Source organism: Protopterus annectens, chromosome 1.part0 (assembly GCF_019279795.1).
Source record: "Protopterus annectens isolate FY-2018-M chromosome 1.part0, PAN1.0, whole genome shotgun sequence".
Classification (NCBI taxonomy): Eukaryota; Metazoa; Chordata; order Ceratodontiformes; family Protopteridae; genus Protopterus; species Protopterus annectens.
In genome coordinates this window covers 498,163,639-498,184,111 of record NC_056725.1, presented here as the reverse complement: position 1 = coordinate 498,184,111, position 20,473 = coordinate 498,163,639, and the positions used below count along the sequence as shown (strand labels likewise).

Here is a 20,473-nt window from a genome sequence, read left to right as displayed (position 1 = left end):
ATGCGCTCTGATAGAGGTCAACCATTTTTTCATCGGTCTTCTGTCCCCCTTAAGAGTAATGTATGTGATGCTGCCTCTAATAATGTTAGACTGTCTTTGAGCTATGGAAATGATATTCAACATGCTTGTGATGTGGTTAAGTTCTGGCCTGTTTTACTTTCTGATGACAAGGTTAAGGGCATTGTAGGTGTTAAACTTTGTTATACATTTAAAAATAATCTTTCTCTTAAGAGACAGCTTTGTTATAAAACAGCCCATGTTTCGCTGCCTTTATCTGATCATCAAGGTACTTATGCTTGTAGACACTGTAAAGCCTGTATTTATATATCTTCTACACAAGAATTTCAGCAGCCTGTAGTTGATTATTTGTTTAAACCATGCTTTTATGCTGACTGTAGGTCCAAAGGATTAATTTATCTGGCTAGATGTAAGTCTTGCACATCTTTTTATATAGGCAAGACAGTTAGAATGCTGAAAGAGCGTATTTTACAACATATGGGGGATATTAAACAAGCAAATTTGTTAAATGCATTGGCTAAACATGTTTCTTTGACACCAGGGCATTCTTTTGTCTTTAGTGTTTTGCAGCTTGTACATACCAGTAAGAGAAGAGGAGATTTTAATAATAAACTGGAAAATGTTAAAGCAAAATGGATTGTGAGGCTGCAGGCAGATAAACTGCCATGAATTAATTCATCTGTACCTTTAAAACCTGTTTTAAAAAAATGAAGCATACATCAGTAATTGATGTTTTATTTGATTGGTTGATTGATTGAGTTTGATTATATAAATACATACACCTGTAATGTTCTTTTATGGATCTGATGAAGCACTATGTGTGAAAGCACTTATCCTTTGGAATAAAGTTTTTTTGCTTTTTCAGTCTTGGTGGAAGCTTGGTTAGTCTGTTGATCAGTGTACAAAGTATCAGCATATGAAACAAGTATTAACCCAATGAACTATGAACAATTCATTTTGTGTATCTTGGTAATATTTTAGCCTATACGGATTAGTTAATAATGATAAAATTACACAAATAACGCAGAAACAGATATGGTCTATAGGTCAGCATGACTGCCTAGACATCGCAACTTCAAGGATCACCCCTAGTCCCACTACAGTGGTATAACTCTCCCACGTCTTATAGTCCCTGACATCCAGCAACTTGCCTTACATATTATTTCTATTAAATATTTGTTGGGCATTATTTACAAAACAGTAAAGCAAAATGCTTTGTTTTACCGTAACATGTAGTGCTGTCTTCCAGCAGCAATATACATCACATGACAAGTCCAGCTTCTCTGTGTATTGGGGGATGGGGGCTGCTGAGTTATGCCAGTCATCACTGTTGTGATGCATCTAACTTAGAGATGCCATATATGAATATAGTGCACTGAGAAATACTGCACCTTCAAAGATTCTAAATATAGTACAGTCCTGACCAGGACTATATACTGAGCATACACAATAAAAAAAAAAGAAAAAAAAAAAAGGACGAGAAGCCACAGCATTTCTAGAATGAAGCTATAGGTGTAATACTTATAGAAATGCACATTATTAATTTACTTAACATTGTTTGTCTCTTGTACTAGTAATGTTCCTGTTACTGGTAACAGATTAAATAAAAGGTTTAGAAAGTTAAACCCAATTCACATTAAACTCTTGTAAATTGAATACAGAGGTTATTGAAATGACTGAACTCAAGAACTTAATGAGAATATGTCTTTTGCTCTGTTACTATCTCATGCTGCTTCATCATGTTGTATAAAATAATGAGGGAAGCCAAGGTAATTCTGCTCACTCTTAATGCAGTCTAACTGGGGCAGCTAGAAGGAAGAGGCAACAGGCCACACATTACCTGCCGCTCTTCACAGATCTGCACACGCATGTTTGCATGGGTTGTGGGACTGAATAATGCAGAGTTTGTCTGATCTAGTTACTGTGATACATATACAACAAAGTAATGCACAGGGACTCATACACAACAATGTCAACTCCTGCACACCTCCTAGTTGTAGTATACAAACTGATCTGCACAGAAATGGAGGGCTTTGAACCATTAAACTTTAGTTTCATTCTTGTCCTCTCAAGGGAAAGGATGTAAAACTTAATTTTTGCACAATTTGTGGACAAGAAGTAGATGCCATATCAAATCCGTATGGATGCAGTACTCAGAAATTGCTAGTAAAATGATACTGTCTTTGGAGGAAGGATTGCTGCTCAGAGCGTTTTGCCTTTCAAGATGACCTTAATAGCATGGTTTCTCTGAATCCTGTGGTCTTTCAGCTTTTCAGTCATTGGCAGCACTGCCCTCTTGTGGCTGAAACCAGAAGGTAAATACCTTGCATTTTTTTCTCCACAGACTATTTACCTAAAGCTTAATGATGAGCAGAAGATATTTTTTATGCAAGGCTAGGCTAATGTATTGTAATATTTATCAGTAGTTAGACATAGTGGCTAAATTGGCGCTGGCATTGGAGGAGACTCATTCTACACTTTCCTCCCAAATTTTCCAAACACTGCTTTTTTTCTCTGTTTTGTCTGAGTGTCCTCATCACTTCCTTTGCCTGCTTCTGTCTGCTGTTCAGTCAAGTGCTGTACTTTTTGCAGTCCTGCAGCCTGCTGGGCCACAAATGAATGACACCGTGTCCTCTGTTGTGTAGGAGACATCTGATCACCAATATATAATGTAACTGAGTAGCTACTTCCAGCCTCCTTGCTATCAGCAGGTCGAGAAACTGGTGTAATCTTCTGGTATGTGGCTAGAAACATAAACAGATAAACAGATAATTACATTCAGAACTGCATACATATATAAAAACATCAAATATCTGGCTGGCTGCGGTAAACAGTTCAAGACACAGATGCACATTTCACTTTTGTTTTTATCATGATACTTAGCAATTTGTTGGAATGTTCCCATGATGCCTCTAGAGAGCTAACTTTTGTATGAAAAAAGTCAGTCTCAAATACTGTCCAGCCAATGGTGTCGACCTTTACCTTTCCACTGCATCTCACATCTTTACTTATGATGCTTAAATAAATGCTGTAAGAAAAAAACTATGTATTGTAAATACACAAGTTTTGCCATAACATAAGTAAATGAATCCATTCATAACATCTGCAGTAGCAGTTTTAAATGTTTGTTTTAGCAAATGGGAAATAAATGATGTATTCTCTTCTTTAAGAGGCATGCAGACATACTAAAGCTCTGTATCTGGCATCTATATATTATTAACTTCTAATAAATGGCTGACAACATACTAAGAAAACTTAGGACATTGTATTGTGAAATTTATGCTGATCCAAGTGTGTTCCCTTGTCATGCATTCTTACTAAAAACAGGGCAATGTTTTCCAAGAAGAACATATATTTCTGTAGTTTCAGCTTGACAGCACTCTAGTCAAAGTGGACACAACTGTAACACAATTCATTTACACAGATTCAAAGCAAACAGAAATATATGAAGATGTGGGGGGGGGTGACATCTACCTCAGTAATGAAGTAACTATGATAACTATGGTATACAGTGAGATGATGAAATGTAAGTGTATTCCATAACACAGTATGCACTAAACACCACCCCCCCCCCCAGATTTATTAATCCTCCGTGCAGGACTAGCTTAGTCCTGCATGGAGGTGGCTGTTTAGGAGCAGGATGGCAGTGCGCCGTGCATATTAATGAGGCGCGCTGCCTAGGCTCCTAATCTTACATGGAGCGTGTAAGAGTGCATGGAGTGTGGCTGAGAGCAGTGGTCTCAGAATATACACGCCCCTGCAATGAAGAACAGCAGAAAGGGCTAAGAAATGAGACCACTCATAGGTGTCCGTATATCCCCACCAACAGCCCCCCTCATGTACAACAGCAAGTATACTGAAATAAAATGAAAAAACTTTTTTTTAAAAAAAATCTGATTAAAGCTATCCATAGGTATGCGGGTGTGCCCATCGCTTAGCTATGGTTAATGCAGCTTAAATAGTTGAAGAGGATAACAAGGAAGATATATGCAAATGAAGCAGCATATCAATAGTGTAGTGGGCAGAGCATTCGCCTTACAAGCAGACATTCCCTGTTCAAGTCCCACTGCAGCACATTCCAGTTTCCATGGCAAAGCACATTATGACTAATATTTATATTGCATAACCCACTAAATAACATATAGTAATGAACTGGAGTACTGCAGTAAATGCACATGTGATGTGTCAGTATCATAATGAATAAAACACTAGTAAGCAGGTTTAAGCACCAATAAGCAGTATTAAGCATATTTAAGCACTAGTAAGTGGGTTTAAGCCCGTTTGCATGAGGGTAAGCAATGCACACACAGGTTAAGCACTTTTGAAGCTAACTCTCTGTAAGCATATGTAACCGGAGGTTAGCATTGCTTATCCTCATGCAAACCCACGCAAACCCACTTACAAATGCTCAAAAGTGCACTAATCACTCTGTATCCAATGGCCCTTGTTCTGCCCATCAACAAAATATACAGCCTTGCAAGTCTTGACCCCAGGACCCTATACATTACAGTCACAGTAGTTAGCCACCAAGCCATCACAAAAGTACAGAAGAATGAGCTATCAGCAAACAAGCCTTCACCATAGTAAAATCAAACTGAACCTGTGAAAGGAATCAGTATACAGATATATATGCCTCAACCCACTACATAAAATAAATATGTGAACTGGTGTACAGCTGTAAACCCAGAAGTCAGGTGTGTTGAAGTCCCCAATAAAAAAATAAATAAAATAGAGTGTTGAAGTCCCCAATGAAACACAAGGAACCCATACAGTGTACGTACACATGAATCATGGATACCAGGCATACATATAAGGTGTAATGAATAATAAATCAATGCCAAAAAGGAAATATAATGTAAAGTCTAATGTAATCAATGCTAACCATTGCACAGGCTGGCTTAGGAGATGTAAGCAATGTGTAGGCTAGCTAACACAGTGTGCCCTGAGGTATACCCCTTTAAACAATGCCAAACCTAGGTAAGCAGGTTTGCCCATAGCTTAGCCTTTTCAAGACCAGCTAATCATGGAAAAGTGCGGGAAATCATCCCTACTTAAACCCAAGAGGTGGGAATATATCTCATAACTGGTTATAGCTTCCCCTTGCAGGCACCATGTCAGGAAGGGGAGAAGGTGTGTGCTTTTGGGTGCAAAGCTGGTGCATCCAGGAGTCCAGAGTCATGACAGGACTCCTTGTCAAAGACCATGATCAGAGACTGCTGCAGGGCCAGTTCCAGGGCTCCCAATATAAGGCGGAGGCCTGGAACTGTCTCGCCCGTGACCTCACCTGTGCCACTGGCATACCCTGAACTGGTGAGCAGGTCAGGCATCATTATGCTGACCTGAAGCAGTGTAAGGGAGACCTCTTGGACCAGTGGATCCAAGAGGCTAGAGCAGAAAGGGATGCCCCAGCTGTGTGTATCACCCCACTATGTGTGTAATAATTGCCAGCTCATGTATATCATAGATAGGTATGGCTAAATATTCCTCTTATGTCCCCCACAGCTGTAATGGAGTGGGCTGCAAACCAGGAGGTCCACATCAGTCGCCTGGTGAGGTTGCAATGTGAGGCAGGTCAGTAATACTCATGCATTTACTGTCATAGGAAATAAAACTAAAAGTATTAGTAAATTAAATGCCTGTATAAAACCTGTATTGTTCAAGGCAAGTACTGCATACACCGAAGAATATGGCAGGAAGAGTCTCATATAGTTTGTATATAAATAAAGCATAATAGTCTGACAATAAAGTTGTAACTGCTGGAGTGCATGTGTATACTCTGGTATCATATGGTAATGTAGATTTGCAATCACGTAATAGTACTGTTGCATTAAGCACTGTTACCCACACGGTGCACCATAAATAGAATGTGTAGGAATACCTGTATATGACTGTTGTAATCCCCAGAGGCCATTCAGTGCAACTGTGAGACACACGGACAAAAAAACAGGGAAAAGGCAGACAACAAACCCTGAATAGCACATGCAACTAAGATGTGAACTGTTATATTTTTAGCTTACACAGCCATGGTTCGAATCCTGTCAGTGGGAGTAGTCTGCATACATAATCATACCCCACAACTGTACTGATATGTCCAGAATATCCAGTAAAGTGGCCCATATCTGGTGCCTGTTAACCTGTCCCCCTGTGAAATCAGTGGAATGATCCCAGACGTATAGGCAGCAAACAGGAAGTACAACTGATTGACACACATCTATGAGAACAAAGCTGGCACACTAGCAACTCCCCAAAACCATATGAAAGTAAGAAGCCACGTATGTCCCATTTACACCCCCATGTTGTCAAGCTGTGGCCAGAGTGTGTACAGTAACAGAGTGAGATGTATGTGCATTTTAGTAATGTATAATCTGGTACTGTGTGTGGCAACATTCAGGGAGTGATAACAAACAGTTATTCCACAGGTCTGTCGGATACCAACACTGTGCCCAGAAATACAAGAATGTTACCCTTTACTGGTACTGTTTACATTGGTATTGCACGGCATTGCGACTGATGCAGTTGCTCTGAATAATGAGGTAGTAGTCGTCACTGTTGCCCACACTGTCTAGGATATCTGTATAAGAGTGTTGTAATACAAGGTCAGAATGCCAAAGCACAGGAGAATTATATGACAGAAAGCGGATAGGAGATATACAGCAATATCTATATAGCACACACAACTCTGATGGACAGTCTGTAAGTTGTAGCAGACACAGCCATGGTCTGAATCCTGGGAGTGGAAGTAGGCTGCATATAGAATCATACCCCACAACTGTACAGATAAGACCAGGATGTCCAGTATATGGGCCCATATCTGCTGCCTGTCCCCCTGTCCCCCTGGGAAGTCTGTGGGATGATCCCAGATGTTTAGCCAACCAACAGGGAATACAAGTGATTGTCAAACATATATGAGAACAAACCTATCACTGTAGTAACTCCTGAAACTGTAAGGAGAGTAATAAGCCATGTATATCCTATCTACACCCCCATGTTGTCAAGCTGTGACCAGACTGTGTATAGTAACAGCGTGAGATGTATGTGCATAATACTAATGTGTAATCCGGAACTTTCTGTGGCAACAATCAGGTAGTGCTAACAATCATTGCTCCCACAGGTACGTTGGATACGAACATTGTGCCGAGAAATAAAACCCTTCATAAACCGCACTGGTACTGTTTACTCTGGTATTGTAGGGAACAGTGAGTGTTGCAGTTTTTCTGAATAATAAAGTATCACTGATCACCATCACCCACACTGTGCTACATAATATAACTGTGTAGGAAAGTATGTATATGTGTGTGTCAAGTCAATAAAGGTTGAAGAAGGCAATAGTCTAGATATGTCCCGGTACACCTGCATGTGGTCAAGACATGGCCAGAGTCTGTGCATAAAGAGTTGGATAGCTATGTGCATAACATCAACCTGGAATCTGGGAGTATGTGTAGAAACAGTTAGTGTTAACAAACATTTCCTCCACAGGCATACCAGGTAAGAGATGTAAACTGTAGGTAAAACCAGCTCATGTATAATGATGACAACAGCCATATCACTGTCCAAACTAAGGCTATATGGTAGTTTAGTAATACTTGTAAGGTACAGATAACAGCACTGACTAGGAAAGTAATGTAGACTACAGGAATATACTAGTTGTTAACTGACATCTCCCCCACTCCACCATATGTCCAACAATAAACTACATACCCACCCCAACCGGTATGTAATGTCTCCAATGTTCTGATTATGCCATATTGGTTAATGAATATTTATATTTGTTTCCATGCATGTGCAATATTGAATTATTTCAACATTGGTGACACGGTACCATCAATGTACCTGCATGCCGTTGTTATTACCACTGTGGTCCCATATATGCATGTGTTCTGTTTGCTATGCAACTGTTCCATATCTGGTGTCTGGGTTAATGGGAATATCTATGCATGCTGTTATACCTAACCTTGGAATGTGTTGAGTATTACTAACCCACATATGATGATGAAATCAAAACACTATAGCACTTTTGGGAAGGCCTGTCCCAGCAGACCCACCTGTCCCACCTCAGCTGGCCATGGCACTGGGCACCAGCAAGTCTGGGGCCCAACCCGGAACCTTCTCATCTGTTGGTCCTGCACCACCTACGGGTGGAACCACCTCAGGTGAAGGGCCCCCATGGGAGCGGGCGTGGCCAGGTCCCCTGGGTTGGGAGGGTGGCTTAATGGCTAAGATGTTTGCCTTACAAACACAAGGTGCAGGGTTTGAGTCTCACAAGGGATAATTGTCTAGGCTTAAAATGGCTCGCAAGGACAGTTAGCTTAGTACTAAACTATGAACCTATGAGCCAGTCACCAGGTCCGAGTCATGGTGTGCAGAGAGCTCAACCAGCAGGTTGGTGATCTTCTATGTCAGCTCAAGGTCCATGTGTAGCGACTTGAGCATCAGTTTGGCTCTGAGACTCAGCCCTCAGCACAGCCACCATCGGGGCTGTGAAGGTGCAGTGGTGACTGCCCATGGGTGGGGACCTCAGTCCCATTGTTTCCACTAGGGGGCTCATGGGCTTCCGATTTCCCAACACCCATCCCCATCAAGGTGTTTACCCCCTACATGTGTCATATACTGCCACTGTATGCATCGTGTTTGTCTTGTCTTATAACCTTACCAACCTACCTCCCCACTACTACCCCTCCCCAACATCCCACTCTCACCTTGACAAAAATAGAAAGGACAATCTGTTTCCAAAAAAAAAAATCACGCCCCATACATACCTGTCCATTTTGCACACGTGTCCACTGGATACATGTAATCAGGTCTAATTGGCATCACAATATATTATTGTTGTCCTCACCCCTCTCTCAGGGGTTTAAGTGTCCAAATCTACCTCCAAATTCAGTGTATATGCACAACTGTTGCTGTAGAAGAAATGGGCAGCTATGGTCCTTCCCTACACCCTTCCTGCACATCCCTAGCTATTTTTATTACTGTCTTTCCCTCTTTGTGCCCCTTTTTCACCACTTTCCTATCAACCCTTTTTTCTTTTCTTTTAAAGACATTATTGCAGGGGTAAGCAGAAGTAAGCACTTTTAAGCAGCAGTAAGTAGGTTTAAGCCTGTTTGCGTGGAGGTAAGCCATGCCTACACAGGTTGAGCAATTTAGAAGCTGAGTATACAAAACTGTAACCGGAAGTTAGCAGTGCTTACCTCCATGCAAACGTGCTTACAAATGCTCAAAAGTGCCTTAATCACTCTGTATCCAATGGCTCTTGTTCTGCCTAGCAACAAAATAAATAGCCTCTGCAAGGCTCGAAACCAGGACCCTGCACACCATAGCCAAAGTGATTTACCACTAAGCCATGTCAGTGCTACATAAGCCTGATGTTTTCACAAAGATATCATCCAGCCCAGTCATTCAACAGTACAGGGAATGTATTACAACATGTATGTGTGTGTGTGTGTGTGTGTGTGTGTGTGTGTGTGTGTGTGTGTGTGTGTGTGTGTGTGTGTGTGTGTGTGTGTGTATGTATAGATATTATTACCTAAATAGATATAACATATCTATATATGTAGATATAGATATAATATATATATATATATATATATATATATATATATATATATATATATATATATAAATGTAAACATATATACATACAAATGCATACATCTATAGATATATATGTCTACATCTATATAACTACATATATACAGCAAGTTATATATATGTAAGCATATATATGTATCTAAATAGGTTTATATGGACATACATCTGTAGATAACAATGGGAACATAACATAAACATATATGTCCACATGCACCGTTACTGGGGTTGAGAGGCCCCAAACAACATACGTCTTGTATGATTAGGTATCCCCCCCCCAGCCAAACATGTCTGACCTGCAATACACTGCCAACTGTTGCAGCCCCGATACCCAGTACCTGACACGACATGGGCAAAAGATGCTAACAGTACTCCATCCCACCTGTATGATGTAAGACTGGTATCAGTAACATATCATGCAGTACAGTCTGGCTCCCAAAGGGAATGTACACTGTGGTAGCAATCAACATACCTAGGATACATATACACAGACACACACACACACATATATATATATATATATATATATATGGGTCTACTTCATTTGATCGAAAGACCATTTTATCGAAACCCAGTTGATCAAAAGTTCATTTGATTGAAAACCAGTATTCAAGGGAAATAACAGGGATTCATCCCCCTCCCCAATGTCGTGCGACCCTGCAGTTGGTATATATAGTTGGGGGGGGGGTGAGGCCCCCCACCTATTTTTGTTTAAAATCTGTACTTTTTGTTTTTTTTTCTTTTAAAGGAAACTGGGTGCCCCCCACACCCCCCAAACTATATATACCAACTCCAAAGTCGCACGACATTGGGGAGGGGGAAGAATCCCAGTTTTATGCCTTGAATACTGGTTTTTGATCAAATGAACTTTCCATCAAATGGGTTTCGATCAAATGGTTTTTCGATCAAATGAAGTAGACCCATATATATATATATATATATATATATATATATATATATATATTTCAATTTATATATATATATATATATATATATATATATATATATATATATGGTTCTACCTGACATAGCGAAACCACACAACACCGACAACCACATCACCACTGCACACACCACAATAACAATTATTAAAACAAAACACATCCCCATTCCACAAACCACACACACAACACAAGCACACCAAAATCCTTACAAGCCCACACTAAACCTTACCCTAACCCTAAGTAACCCTAACTATCGTGACACTTACCCTATCAAGCCCCCTAACCCTAACTCACTTAACCCACCCCCCTATCGCCTCCCTAACCCTAACTCACTTAACCCACCCCCTATCCCCACAGACCGTCAATCTCCACACTTACCTGCTCGACCCGCAACGCCCGCCGCCACACTAGATACTCACACAGCTTTCCCCATGTCGGCATCCTGGCGTTGGTGTTGTCATCCGTGTCGGTCTTCTGCATTGTCGATGTTCTGCAACCCGCGATTCGCTGCGGTTCTTCGTTGGTCTTCTGGAGCTGTCGGTCTTCTGCGCTGTCATTTAAGTCAGGTAGAACCATATATATATATATACATATATATATATATATATATATATATATATATATATATATATATATATATATATATATATATATATATACATATATATATATATATATATATATATATATATGTAATTACACATACGGAGAGATATGTATAGTAAGATATATATGTAGAAGGTGCACACAGTATGGAACAGCCACTATTCCTACAGTAACCACCTTACCAACTGGAGACTGTATGAGCCACCCATACAAATGACAATCATTGCCTGCAACATATACCCACAGAGAGATCAAAGGATATAGGTTCATAGGTAGGTACTAGTATATCGGCCCAAGGGCCTACGTAAGCCTAGCCAGCAAGGTTCCCTGGCTTACCCCACCCAAGAAAGATATTTTCCTGTGCCACTGTCGAGCAGAGTCACAGAAGTGATCCCCGAGGGTGTATTTCTTATTTCCCATCCCCTCATCAAGATTTTTCTTGAAGAGTGCTAACGAAGAACTTTGCTTGACATAGATGGGTAGCCTGTTCTAGAGTATGGGAAGTCTCTGGGACAGGAATCTATCCCTCCAGCATATCCTGTTTATTGTGGTGACAAGGTTTAGGTCCCCAGAGTGTGTAGCTTGGAGGGATTGGGATTTCTTTAGGTGCAGCATGTCCAACAGCTCTGGGTTTGACATAGCTTTATATGTTAGGCAGAGATCACCTCGGGGTAGAATATAATGCCACACACAGGTTTGCATAAATGGGGAAGCTGTATTTGTGTACTATTACAGTTGTATATGCCATGTCATGGTTCTACCTGACTTCACCGAAACACCAAAACACCGACAACGCAATCACCGAAACCACATAACACCAAACCTTACACTTCACACACCACAATCAACAAACAACCCTGACCCAACCCTAACCTAAGGTCGTCCATCATACAAGACACTTACTACCTGACGCCTCCCTAACCCTAACTCACTTATCCCGCCCCTAACCCAAACACAATCACTCACCAACACACTTACCTGACCCGCCCCTAACCCTAACTCACTTATCCCCCTACTAAACTAACCCAACATACATCCTCACACCACTTACCTAACCCTCTCCCCCCATCACTAACCCACCCCTATCCACACTTACCTTACTAAGACCTACTAACGTCCGTCACTACCGCATACTTTACACAGCCTTTCTCATTTCGCATCCCCTCAGCGGTGCTTTCATCCGGCCGGGTCGGTCTTCTGCTGTCGATCTTCTGGGTCCCGGTCCGGTGGTCTTCTCTTTTGCCTCGCTCTTCTGCGGCTTCCGATTTCGCTGTCGATGTTCCGGCGTGTCGATGAAGTCAGGTAGAACCCATGTCATATAGCTGTGCAGACATGGACATCCATATAAACTGAGAAACAGTTATACTAATACAGTAGTCTGGAAATGTTAACAGATGTTGCTGTCCAGGCCAAGGCCATCAAGTAGTACAATAGTAAAGACAGACTGGGCCACAGGATACCAAACAATCAACAGTAAGTAATTCAGATGTACAGTTCAGCAGCCTCTATCTATTCTCTGTAGACAATCCCTAGAGGGTAAAGACCTCCGTTGACACAATGGCATGTAACTGTTACATAACAAGACATAACTGACACCATCACAAGCACACTGACAAACAGAACCGTCTGTATGGCAGATGGCAGTAGGCCTGCATTTACCCAAGGTGGATTGCATGGTAATGTACATCCATATATCTTAAGGCAGCTCACCCCTGATGGTCTTCAGGATTTTGGGCTTTCAGGATTCTGTAGCGCTCCAATATACATATATGTATATATAGATATATGTATATATAGATATACGTATATGTATATATAGATAGTTTCAGCACTCAAGTCTGTTTCTTTGAGATCAGCACTTGTTCAGAACTGATTGTAAGCACTAAATAAGCTACAAATTACTACAGCACTAAACTTTCCTCACTTGTCTAGAGGAAAGCAGTTTTTAGTTCTTAATAAATAAGCACCTATCCAGGCATGTCTAACGGTCAGCTCCCGGTGTTTTCTCCTGTCTACCTGATGAATCTGGGCATCTTGGGGCAATGCAGAAATTGCCTCATGTACACAGACAACGAACTCCTCCTACCACCCAACACTACAACCTGTGAAAGATGCACTTATATAGCCAAACTGGAAGCAAAGCTCTCTTCACCCAAGACTGGACTAAACAATCAAGATGAGAAGGTAAACACTTGCACCACACCACACTCATCACATAGTCCCTCAAAACCTATACCACCAAAACACACACATAGAAACACAAAACACACACCTACATTCGCTGAGGCTCTCAACAAAAATCTACCTAAGCAACAGGGACCTCCAAAGTAGAAACACAAGTAACCTCCACCCTCCAAACACAACCTGAATGACACATAGCCCACAAACTCAGTGTGCCACTCAACCACAGCCCATAAGGCATAACAACGTACCCAACACTCTAGTCAGAGGTGACTCTATAGTTAGGCACACTGATGTTCCACTCACCAGGCTAAACAAGGAGAAAGTTACTGTCAGCTGCCTGTCAGGTGCCAGGATCCGTCATATAATGCATGCACTCAGGTCATTCCACAAGTACAAATATGACTCTCTCATTGTCCATGTTGGTGTGAATAACCCGAGACGTACCTCCCTGGACTACATGAAAAGAGATATGGAGGAGCTGTCCAATCTTGTAGCCCAGGCAGGTATGACCCTAGCCCTCAGTAGCATCCTGCCATCACTTAGAATGATACAACAGTACAAGGACAAAATGATTGACTTCAACAATTGGCTAAGCTTCTGGTGTCTTTCTAAGGGGATCCAGTATCTGTCTGCCTGGGATGACATGTTCGACAAACCATGATGCTTTGCCGGAGATGGCCTGCACCTGTCACCCCTGGGATTCTGGATACTGGCCAAGGCTCTTGCCACCCTTATAGTGCCTTTTTTAGGCAAGGTTCAAATGACATATTCATCCCTGTAACAGGTACAAGCAAGCAAAATCTGAGGGTAATGCTACTCAATGCTAGAAGCCTAAACCTCAAAATGCACTCACTCGAGGCAGTCCTTAAAATGGAAAACATCGACATCTGTGCAGTGACAGAGACCTGGTTCAAGGCAGCAGAGAGCACCCCTGCATTACCAGGCTATAATTCATACCACACCTTTCGGCCACCTAACCTGGCCCAAAACACTAAAGGCGGAGGCGTGTCCATATTCATTAAGGATAGCCATACTTCCAGGCTAGTTGCTCAGCATAATGCATCCAAGATTATCCAAGTACAACTAACTCTGGGCAAGACCACAATCCAAACTGTAGCTTGCTACAGATCCCCCACCATGCTCAGGATTCCCACTCCTCATTTCTTGATGCAGTGGAAAATATTAGGGTACAACATAACACAATAATAATGGGCGATTTCAACTACCCCACCATTAACTGGGAAAACTACTCATGGACAAACTGTTGTGTTTTCTGGAATTCATAAATTCCAATGTCTTCGATCAACTTATCCACACCACCTCCAGGGTAGCAATATCCTAGACCTGGTCATTACCAACATGGGCAACCGGTGTTCCACACCAGAGGTCAATTTCTCATTGGTCAGATCCGACCACAATCTAATCACCCTAGACATCCACATCCCACCCCCACCCACCATTAGGGAAACTATCATAAAACATTTCTCAAAAGCCAACTTCATGCTTCTTAAGACAGAAGTGGCAAACTTCACGACACCTATACTGATGGACAATTGAGGTAAATGCACTTTATAAGCACTTACACGAGTGCATGAATTGTGCAATCCCTAACAGAACCAAGATGCTATCCTCCAAAAAAAGGAAGCCAATCTGGTGGTCCCCCTGTCATAAACAAACTCTACAACAGAAGAAAGAAACTGTTGCAAAAAAGAGCAAAATCTCATGATTGGAGGAACTCCCTGGTCAGCCTCAGTAAGAAGCTGAGATCCCTCATAAAATCCTCCAAAGCTAGTTATGAAAACAACATTTTCACTGATTCTAAAGACAACCACAAAACATTCTATATCTATGTCAAGAATCTCAATGGCAACACTCAGATCTGCTCTGAGTTACAGCACAATGGCACTAAATATACAGAACCAACTGATATTGCCAACATTCTGGCAGATAGGTTCAGTGCTAACTTTAACCCACTCTCACCCCCTAAAGGGCCCATCTCTATACTGGAAGAATGCACAGTTCCTGTAATCACGGCTGCACAGGTAAAAGCCACACTCTCCAAATCCAAGAACACAGCATCCATAGGACCTGACAACATCCCAGGCTGCGTTCTACACAAACAACAGAATGAACTGGCACCCCACCTAAGTATCATGTTCAATCATAGCCTCACCTCAGGCTTTGTGCCCACTGAATGGCGCACGGCAACAGTTATCACACTCCACAAAGGGGGAGCCACCACGGACCACGGGAACTACTGCCCCATTACTCTGATGAGCATGGTCTGCAAGGCTATGGAATATATCATCATGAAACTTATAAACAATGACATTGGTAATCTCCAAACTCTGGACCCTACCCAGTTCGGTTTGTAAAAGGCAGATTATGTCTCCTAAACCTGACAGACTTCTTTGAAGTGGTCACCAAAGCCGTAGATGAGGGTAAGGTGGTTCACACAGCCTATCTAGATCTCACCAAGGTTTTCAACACCATCCCTCACTCTGGAATTATAGATAAACTCACTAAACTAGGTATAAATCCCTATGTCACAAGATGGGTTGCCAACTGGCTCACTGACAGAACCCACACTGTGAAAGTAGCAGACACTAAATCCAACTTCAGACTAGTGATAAGTGGAGTACCACAGGGTTCACTCCTGAGTCCTCTCCTGTTTGGTATCTACTTCTAACACAGCAGGTCTTTGGCTAACAAAGTTCACAGATGACTGCAAAGTAGGAGCCATAATCAAAACTCCTAACGATGTGGACATCTTACAAAAGAGCCTCACTGAGACAGATGCCTGGTGTCAAGCTCAATGCCAAAAAGTGCATTGTCATCCCTTTTGGTAAAAACTCTGCACCCATGAACTACCACATAGGTGGTAGTCTACTTAACACCAAAAGTGTGATAAGAGACCTTGAGACACAGGTGGACAGTAGTCTCTCCTTTGATAATCACATTGCCACAGTAGTCAGGAAATCCTTCTACGTGGCACAACTCATCACAAAAGGTTTCTCATCCAGGAAAAAAGAGGTCATTGTTCCCCTCTACTCATCACTCATTAGACCCATTATAGAGTGCAATGTCCCTTTTGGCATGTACCTCACAAGACATCTACAACAACTGCAAAGGCTGCAGAAACACCTCACAAAGAGGATTACCAGCCTCAAACAGATGCCCTACGCAGACTGTCTCAAAACACTCCAGCTTTACTCTGTTGCATATCGCCTACTCAGAGGCGAACTCTGCCTAACATACAAAGCTATGTCAAATCCAGAGCTGTTAGATATACTCCACTTAAAGAAATCCCAATCCTTCCGAGCTACATGCTCTAGGGACCTAAACCTTGTCACCACAATAAACAGAACATGCTGGAGGGATAGATTCCTGTCCCAGAGATTTCCCATACTCTGGAACAAGCTACCTATCTATATCAAACAAAGATCCTCATTAGCACTCTTCAAGAAAAATCTTGATGAGTGGATGGGAGATAGGAAATTCACCCCGGGGATCACTTCTGTGGCTCTGCTCGACAGGGTACTGTTTGGCTAGGCTTATATTGGCCCTAGGGCCAATAGCTTAGTACCTACCTATGAACCTATATGTATATATGCCTATATATGTATGCACATCCTGTGTGTACGGATATGCCTAGTTATGTTGGTATATATGTAGATATCAATAACTATATGTGCATACATTTCTATTCTGATATACCTACTACTGTCAATATATATGTAAATATCCATACGTATATGTGCATATGTATCTCTATCTGTATATGTGTAGACATATATTGCTCTGTATATATATATATATATATATATATATATATATATATATATATATATATATATATATATCTGGGTGTTTATATGTATATCTATGTACATATACATATCCATCTATGTATGTCAATAGGTATATGTGTATGTCTATATAGATATCTGGATAATTATATCTACATATATCTTCACCATATGTCCTGAACATGGAGTGTAGCCCTACATCAGCCCCTATAGTCCCAACTTCATAGTGCAAGGGGCTGTCAGGTATGCATAGCAGGTATATTTGTAGACTATTGCTACTGTAATAGGGAGTGTTTTCACAGACATGGTGTGTGTGGGAGGTCACATCTGCATTTATCATGTGCACCATTGGTTACTGACAGACATCCTAAGGACATCATAATGCAGTACCACTGCTAGCACGTAATGGTCCTGTGGACTACAACAGAGATAATGGCCAATATATGTGGACAGTCTGACATACTCTGGACAGTCCAGAGGTATACACATAACACCTTAGTGCAAGACATGTGGACCAATCCTGACAATGTGGATGTTAACAGCCATGTAGATGGGTATAACACATAACTACTGGTATACATGTGCCCCCATAGGTTATGCATTCACACATCCCTGTCTGTCCTGCCACATAATAACCACTGGTACAGAGGTGCCATTGCCACATACTACCCACTAGACATTGACATATGTCTGTACAGCATCCCACTCCCCTGTCTGACATACATGACTGTTATGGTGGCCCGGCAGGAGAACATCTGGCAAGTATCTGGACATTACATCTCACTGGGTAAGTACACTAAGCTGCTAGGCATGTAACAAAGTACTGTGCAGGCTACAGGCCGACCAGCTCAACACTGGCCTACATTTCCTATGGGGGAATGCACATGTACCTGCATATATAGCAGGCTCTGCAGGCATGCCACAGCACAGAGTAACATACAGCTGTTGAAAGTGCATAACCACAACCAATGTGAACACATCCACAGCCACATATGGTATGCTAGAGTAGCATTACAGTATATGGACTACTTGTTCAACACCAACCTCATATGTGCCACTCACACATTAACCCTACATATACTGGGCCACTACACAGTGTGGTCCAATGCCTGTCTGTGGTATGGGACATGTGTGTGTATGGCTCTACAAACATGTAAGCTGATAGGGTAACATATAGTGGAGCAGCATGTAACATCAGATAAAACAGGACAAAGAACAATGACATCTACCACAGTCTGTACACAGGCCAAGGTACATATTAACAACACATACTGCCGACAATCACCATAAGTACACAGACCTCAGTACTGTACACGCAACCACAGAATGTCCAGGTTATGTCATCAAATATAACCCCTACTATACATAACATGTGTAGCAGTCTGATATCTCATTGGCTATTATCAGATATGCTGTCACTAATTATGGTGTAGAGCACATATGCACCCCTTACTGCATGACATATGTACAAAGGTTGAGAGGTTTATGGCTGGAGGCACATACACAGGGCCAATATTGACATGTTGCTGTGATAACCTCATACATTTACTGTTGTAACAGGGTTTGTTGCAACATATGTCCTATGAGGGATATGAAGTCAGTAACTCTCACGGCTGTCACCATCTACAGACTGCAATCCTCACACTACCTTCACAGATAGGTGCTCTGTGGGTAACACCTAAAACAAAAGGCACCACACACTGCCCAGTCTGCAGATGACCCTACAGATGGGTGTTTCCTCATAAATATAGCACTGACATAGCAGGTATTAAAACATGTAGGACAGCCATATCCACACATACCCTGTTAAACCAACATTACTCCAAATGCAGTATGGCAGCACTTACAGCCTGTAGTCAGGTCAGGCACATCCCCTCCTGTGTGTTGGCCTGTTTCCACAGTGTATGTTGTTAGAGGTAAATTCCCAGTCCATCTGAGATGCTGTTTGCCAAACAACAGGTCGAACTCCTGCTCACAGTGAATGAAAGGCCCAACACCAACATGATTTCCCTAGGTATTGGAGTGTGTTTCCATGCAATTTGCTATGGGAATGTTATCACAGCTGTTCCATATGCAATCAGCTAGAGCAGGGCTGTAATTCGTGCAGAGGCCATCAGCTGATCTTGAGCACCACTTAAAATACACATGCTGCTGCCTAAGCAAAGCAGGTGTAAGTCTCCACATCCACCAGAGAGGGAGTGAGAGAGGCAGATAGAGGCAAAGAAAAGCCAGGGAGATGTGGGAGAATAAAGTTTAAGCATCTTTGTGTCACACACCTATCAGTACACGGTATCAACCCCCTGACGACTATGCAGTGCTATCACATGTCCATGCAGTTACTGGATGCACCACATAGGTTACATGTTGAGGAGCTATCAGAACGTATATGTGATGGTGACTAATATCTGCAACAGGGATATGGAAGCTATGAGGTAGGTGTAAACCAATAAATAAACCAGGAACCAAACGGGCAATACAAAAACCAAGAAATCCAACAGCCCTCGATAGATAAAGGAACAATAAAGTCCAAGGAACGTTCAGTAAAACACACTTTAACTGAACGTTCCTTGGACTTTATTGTTCCTTTATCTATTGAGGGTTGTTGGATTTTATGAGGTAGGTGTAGTACACATGCCTGTCTGCATGAACAGGTGTCAGCGTCAACACAGCCACACTCTCACAAGGATGCACACACACACTGACACACTTGGCATGGTCAGGAATACTGCTCATCACTAGTGGGATTGCCACAACACAGTACTGTGCAGGTATCACATGCACCACAGGGGTCATAAGCAGGTTATATGTGCAAAGGGTATGTGGAAGTGTCTGACATCAGACAGCATGCTTCAGTATGCCAATGGGGGTTGTAGTTCATAGGTTCATAGGTTCATAGGTTCATACTAGGCTATCTGCCCTAGGGCATTTATAAGCCTAGCCAGAATGTGTTTGGCTTTCGCCACCCATTTTAAATTTATTTTGCTATGCCCTTTTTCGAGGTTAGTATACTGTGCCTCTGTCTAACAGTGACACAGAAGTGATACCCGGGGTAAACCTACGATCTCCCATCCACTCATCAAGATTCCTCTTGAAGAGAGTCAATGAGGGACTCTGCCTAACCTGGACTGGGATTTTATTCCAGAGTGAAGGGAGCCTCTGGGTTATGAATCTGTCCCTCCAGCATGTCCTATTTATTTCAGTGCTGAGGTTCATGTCTCTCGAGCGCGTAGCTCGATGGGATTTGGATTTTCTGAGGTGCAGCATGTCCATTAATTACTGGTTGGACATGGCTTTATACGTCAGGCACAGATCACCTCTGAACAGGCG

General features: G+C 42.0%; 1 protein-coding gene across 1 annotated transcript in view; it reads right to left on the bottom strand.

The window, feature by feature from the left end:
• Window positions 1–888: 888 nt before the first annotated feature.
• Window positions 889–20,473, bottom strand: part of LOC122793068 — a 970,692-nt gene continuing 951,107 nt past the window's right edge. Inside the window, exon 33 of the mRNA XM_044060776.1 lies at window positions 889–2,762. Coding sequence (XP_043916711.1) covers window positions 2,491–2,762 — 272 coding nt within the window. The 3' untranslated portion in view covers window positions 889–2,490. The remainder of the gene's footprint in view (window positions 2,763–20,473) is intronic.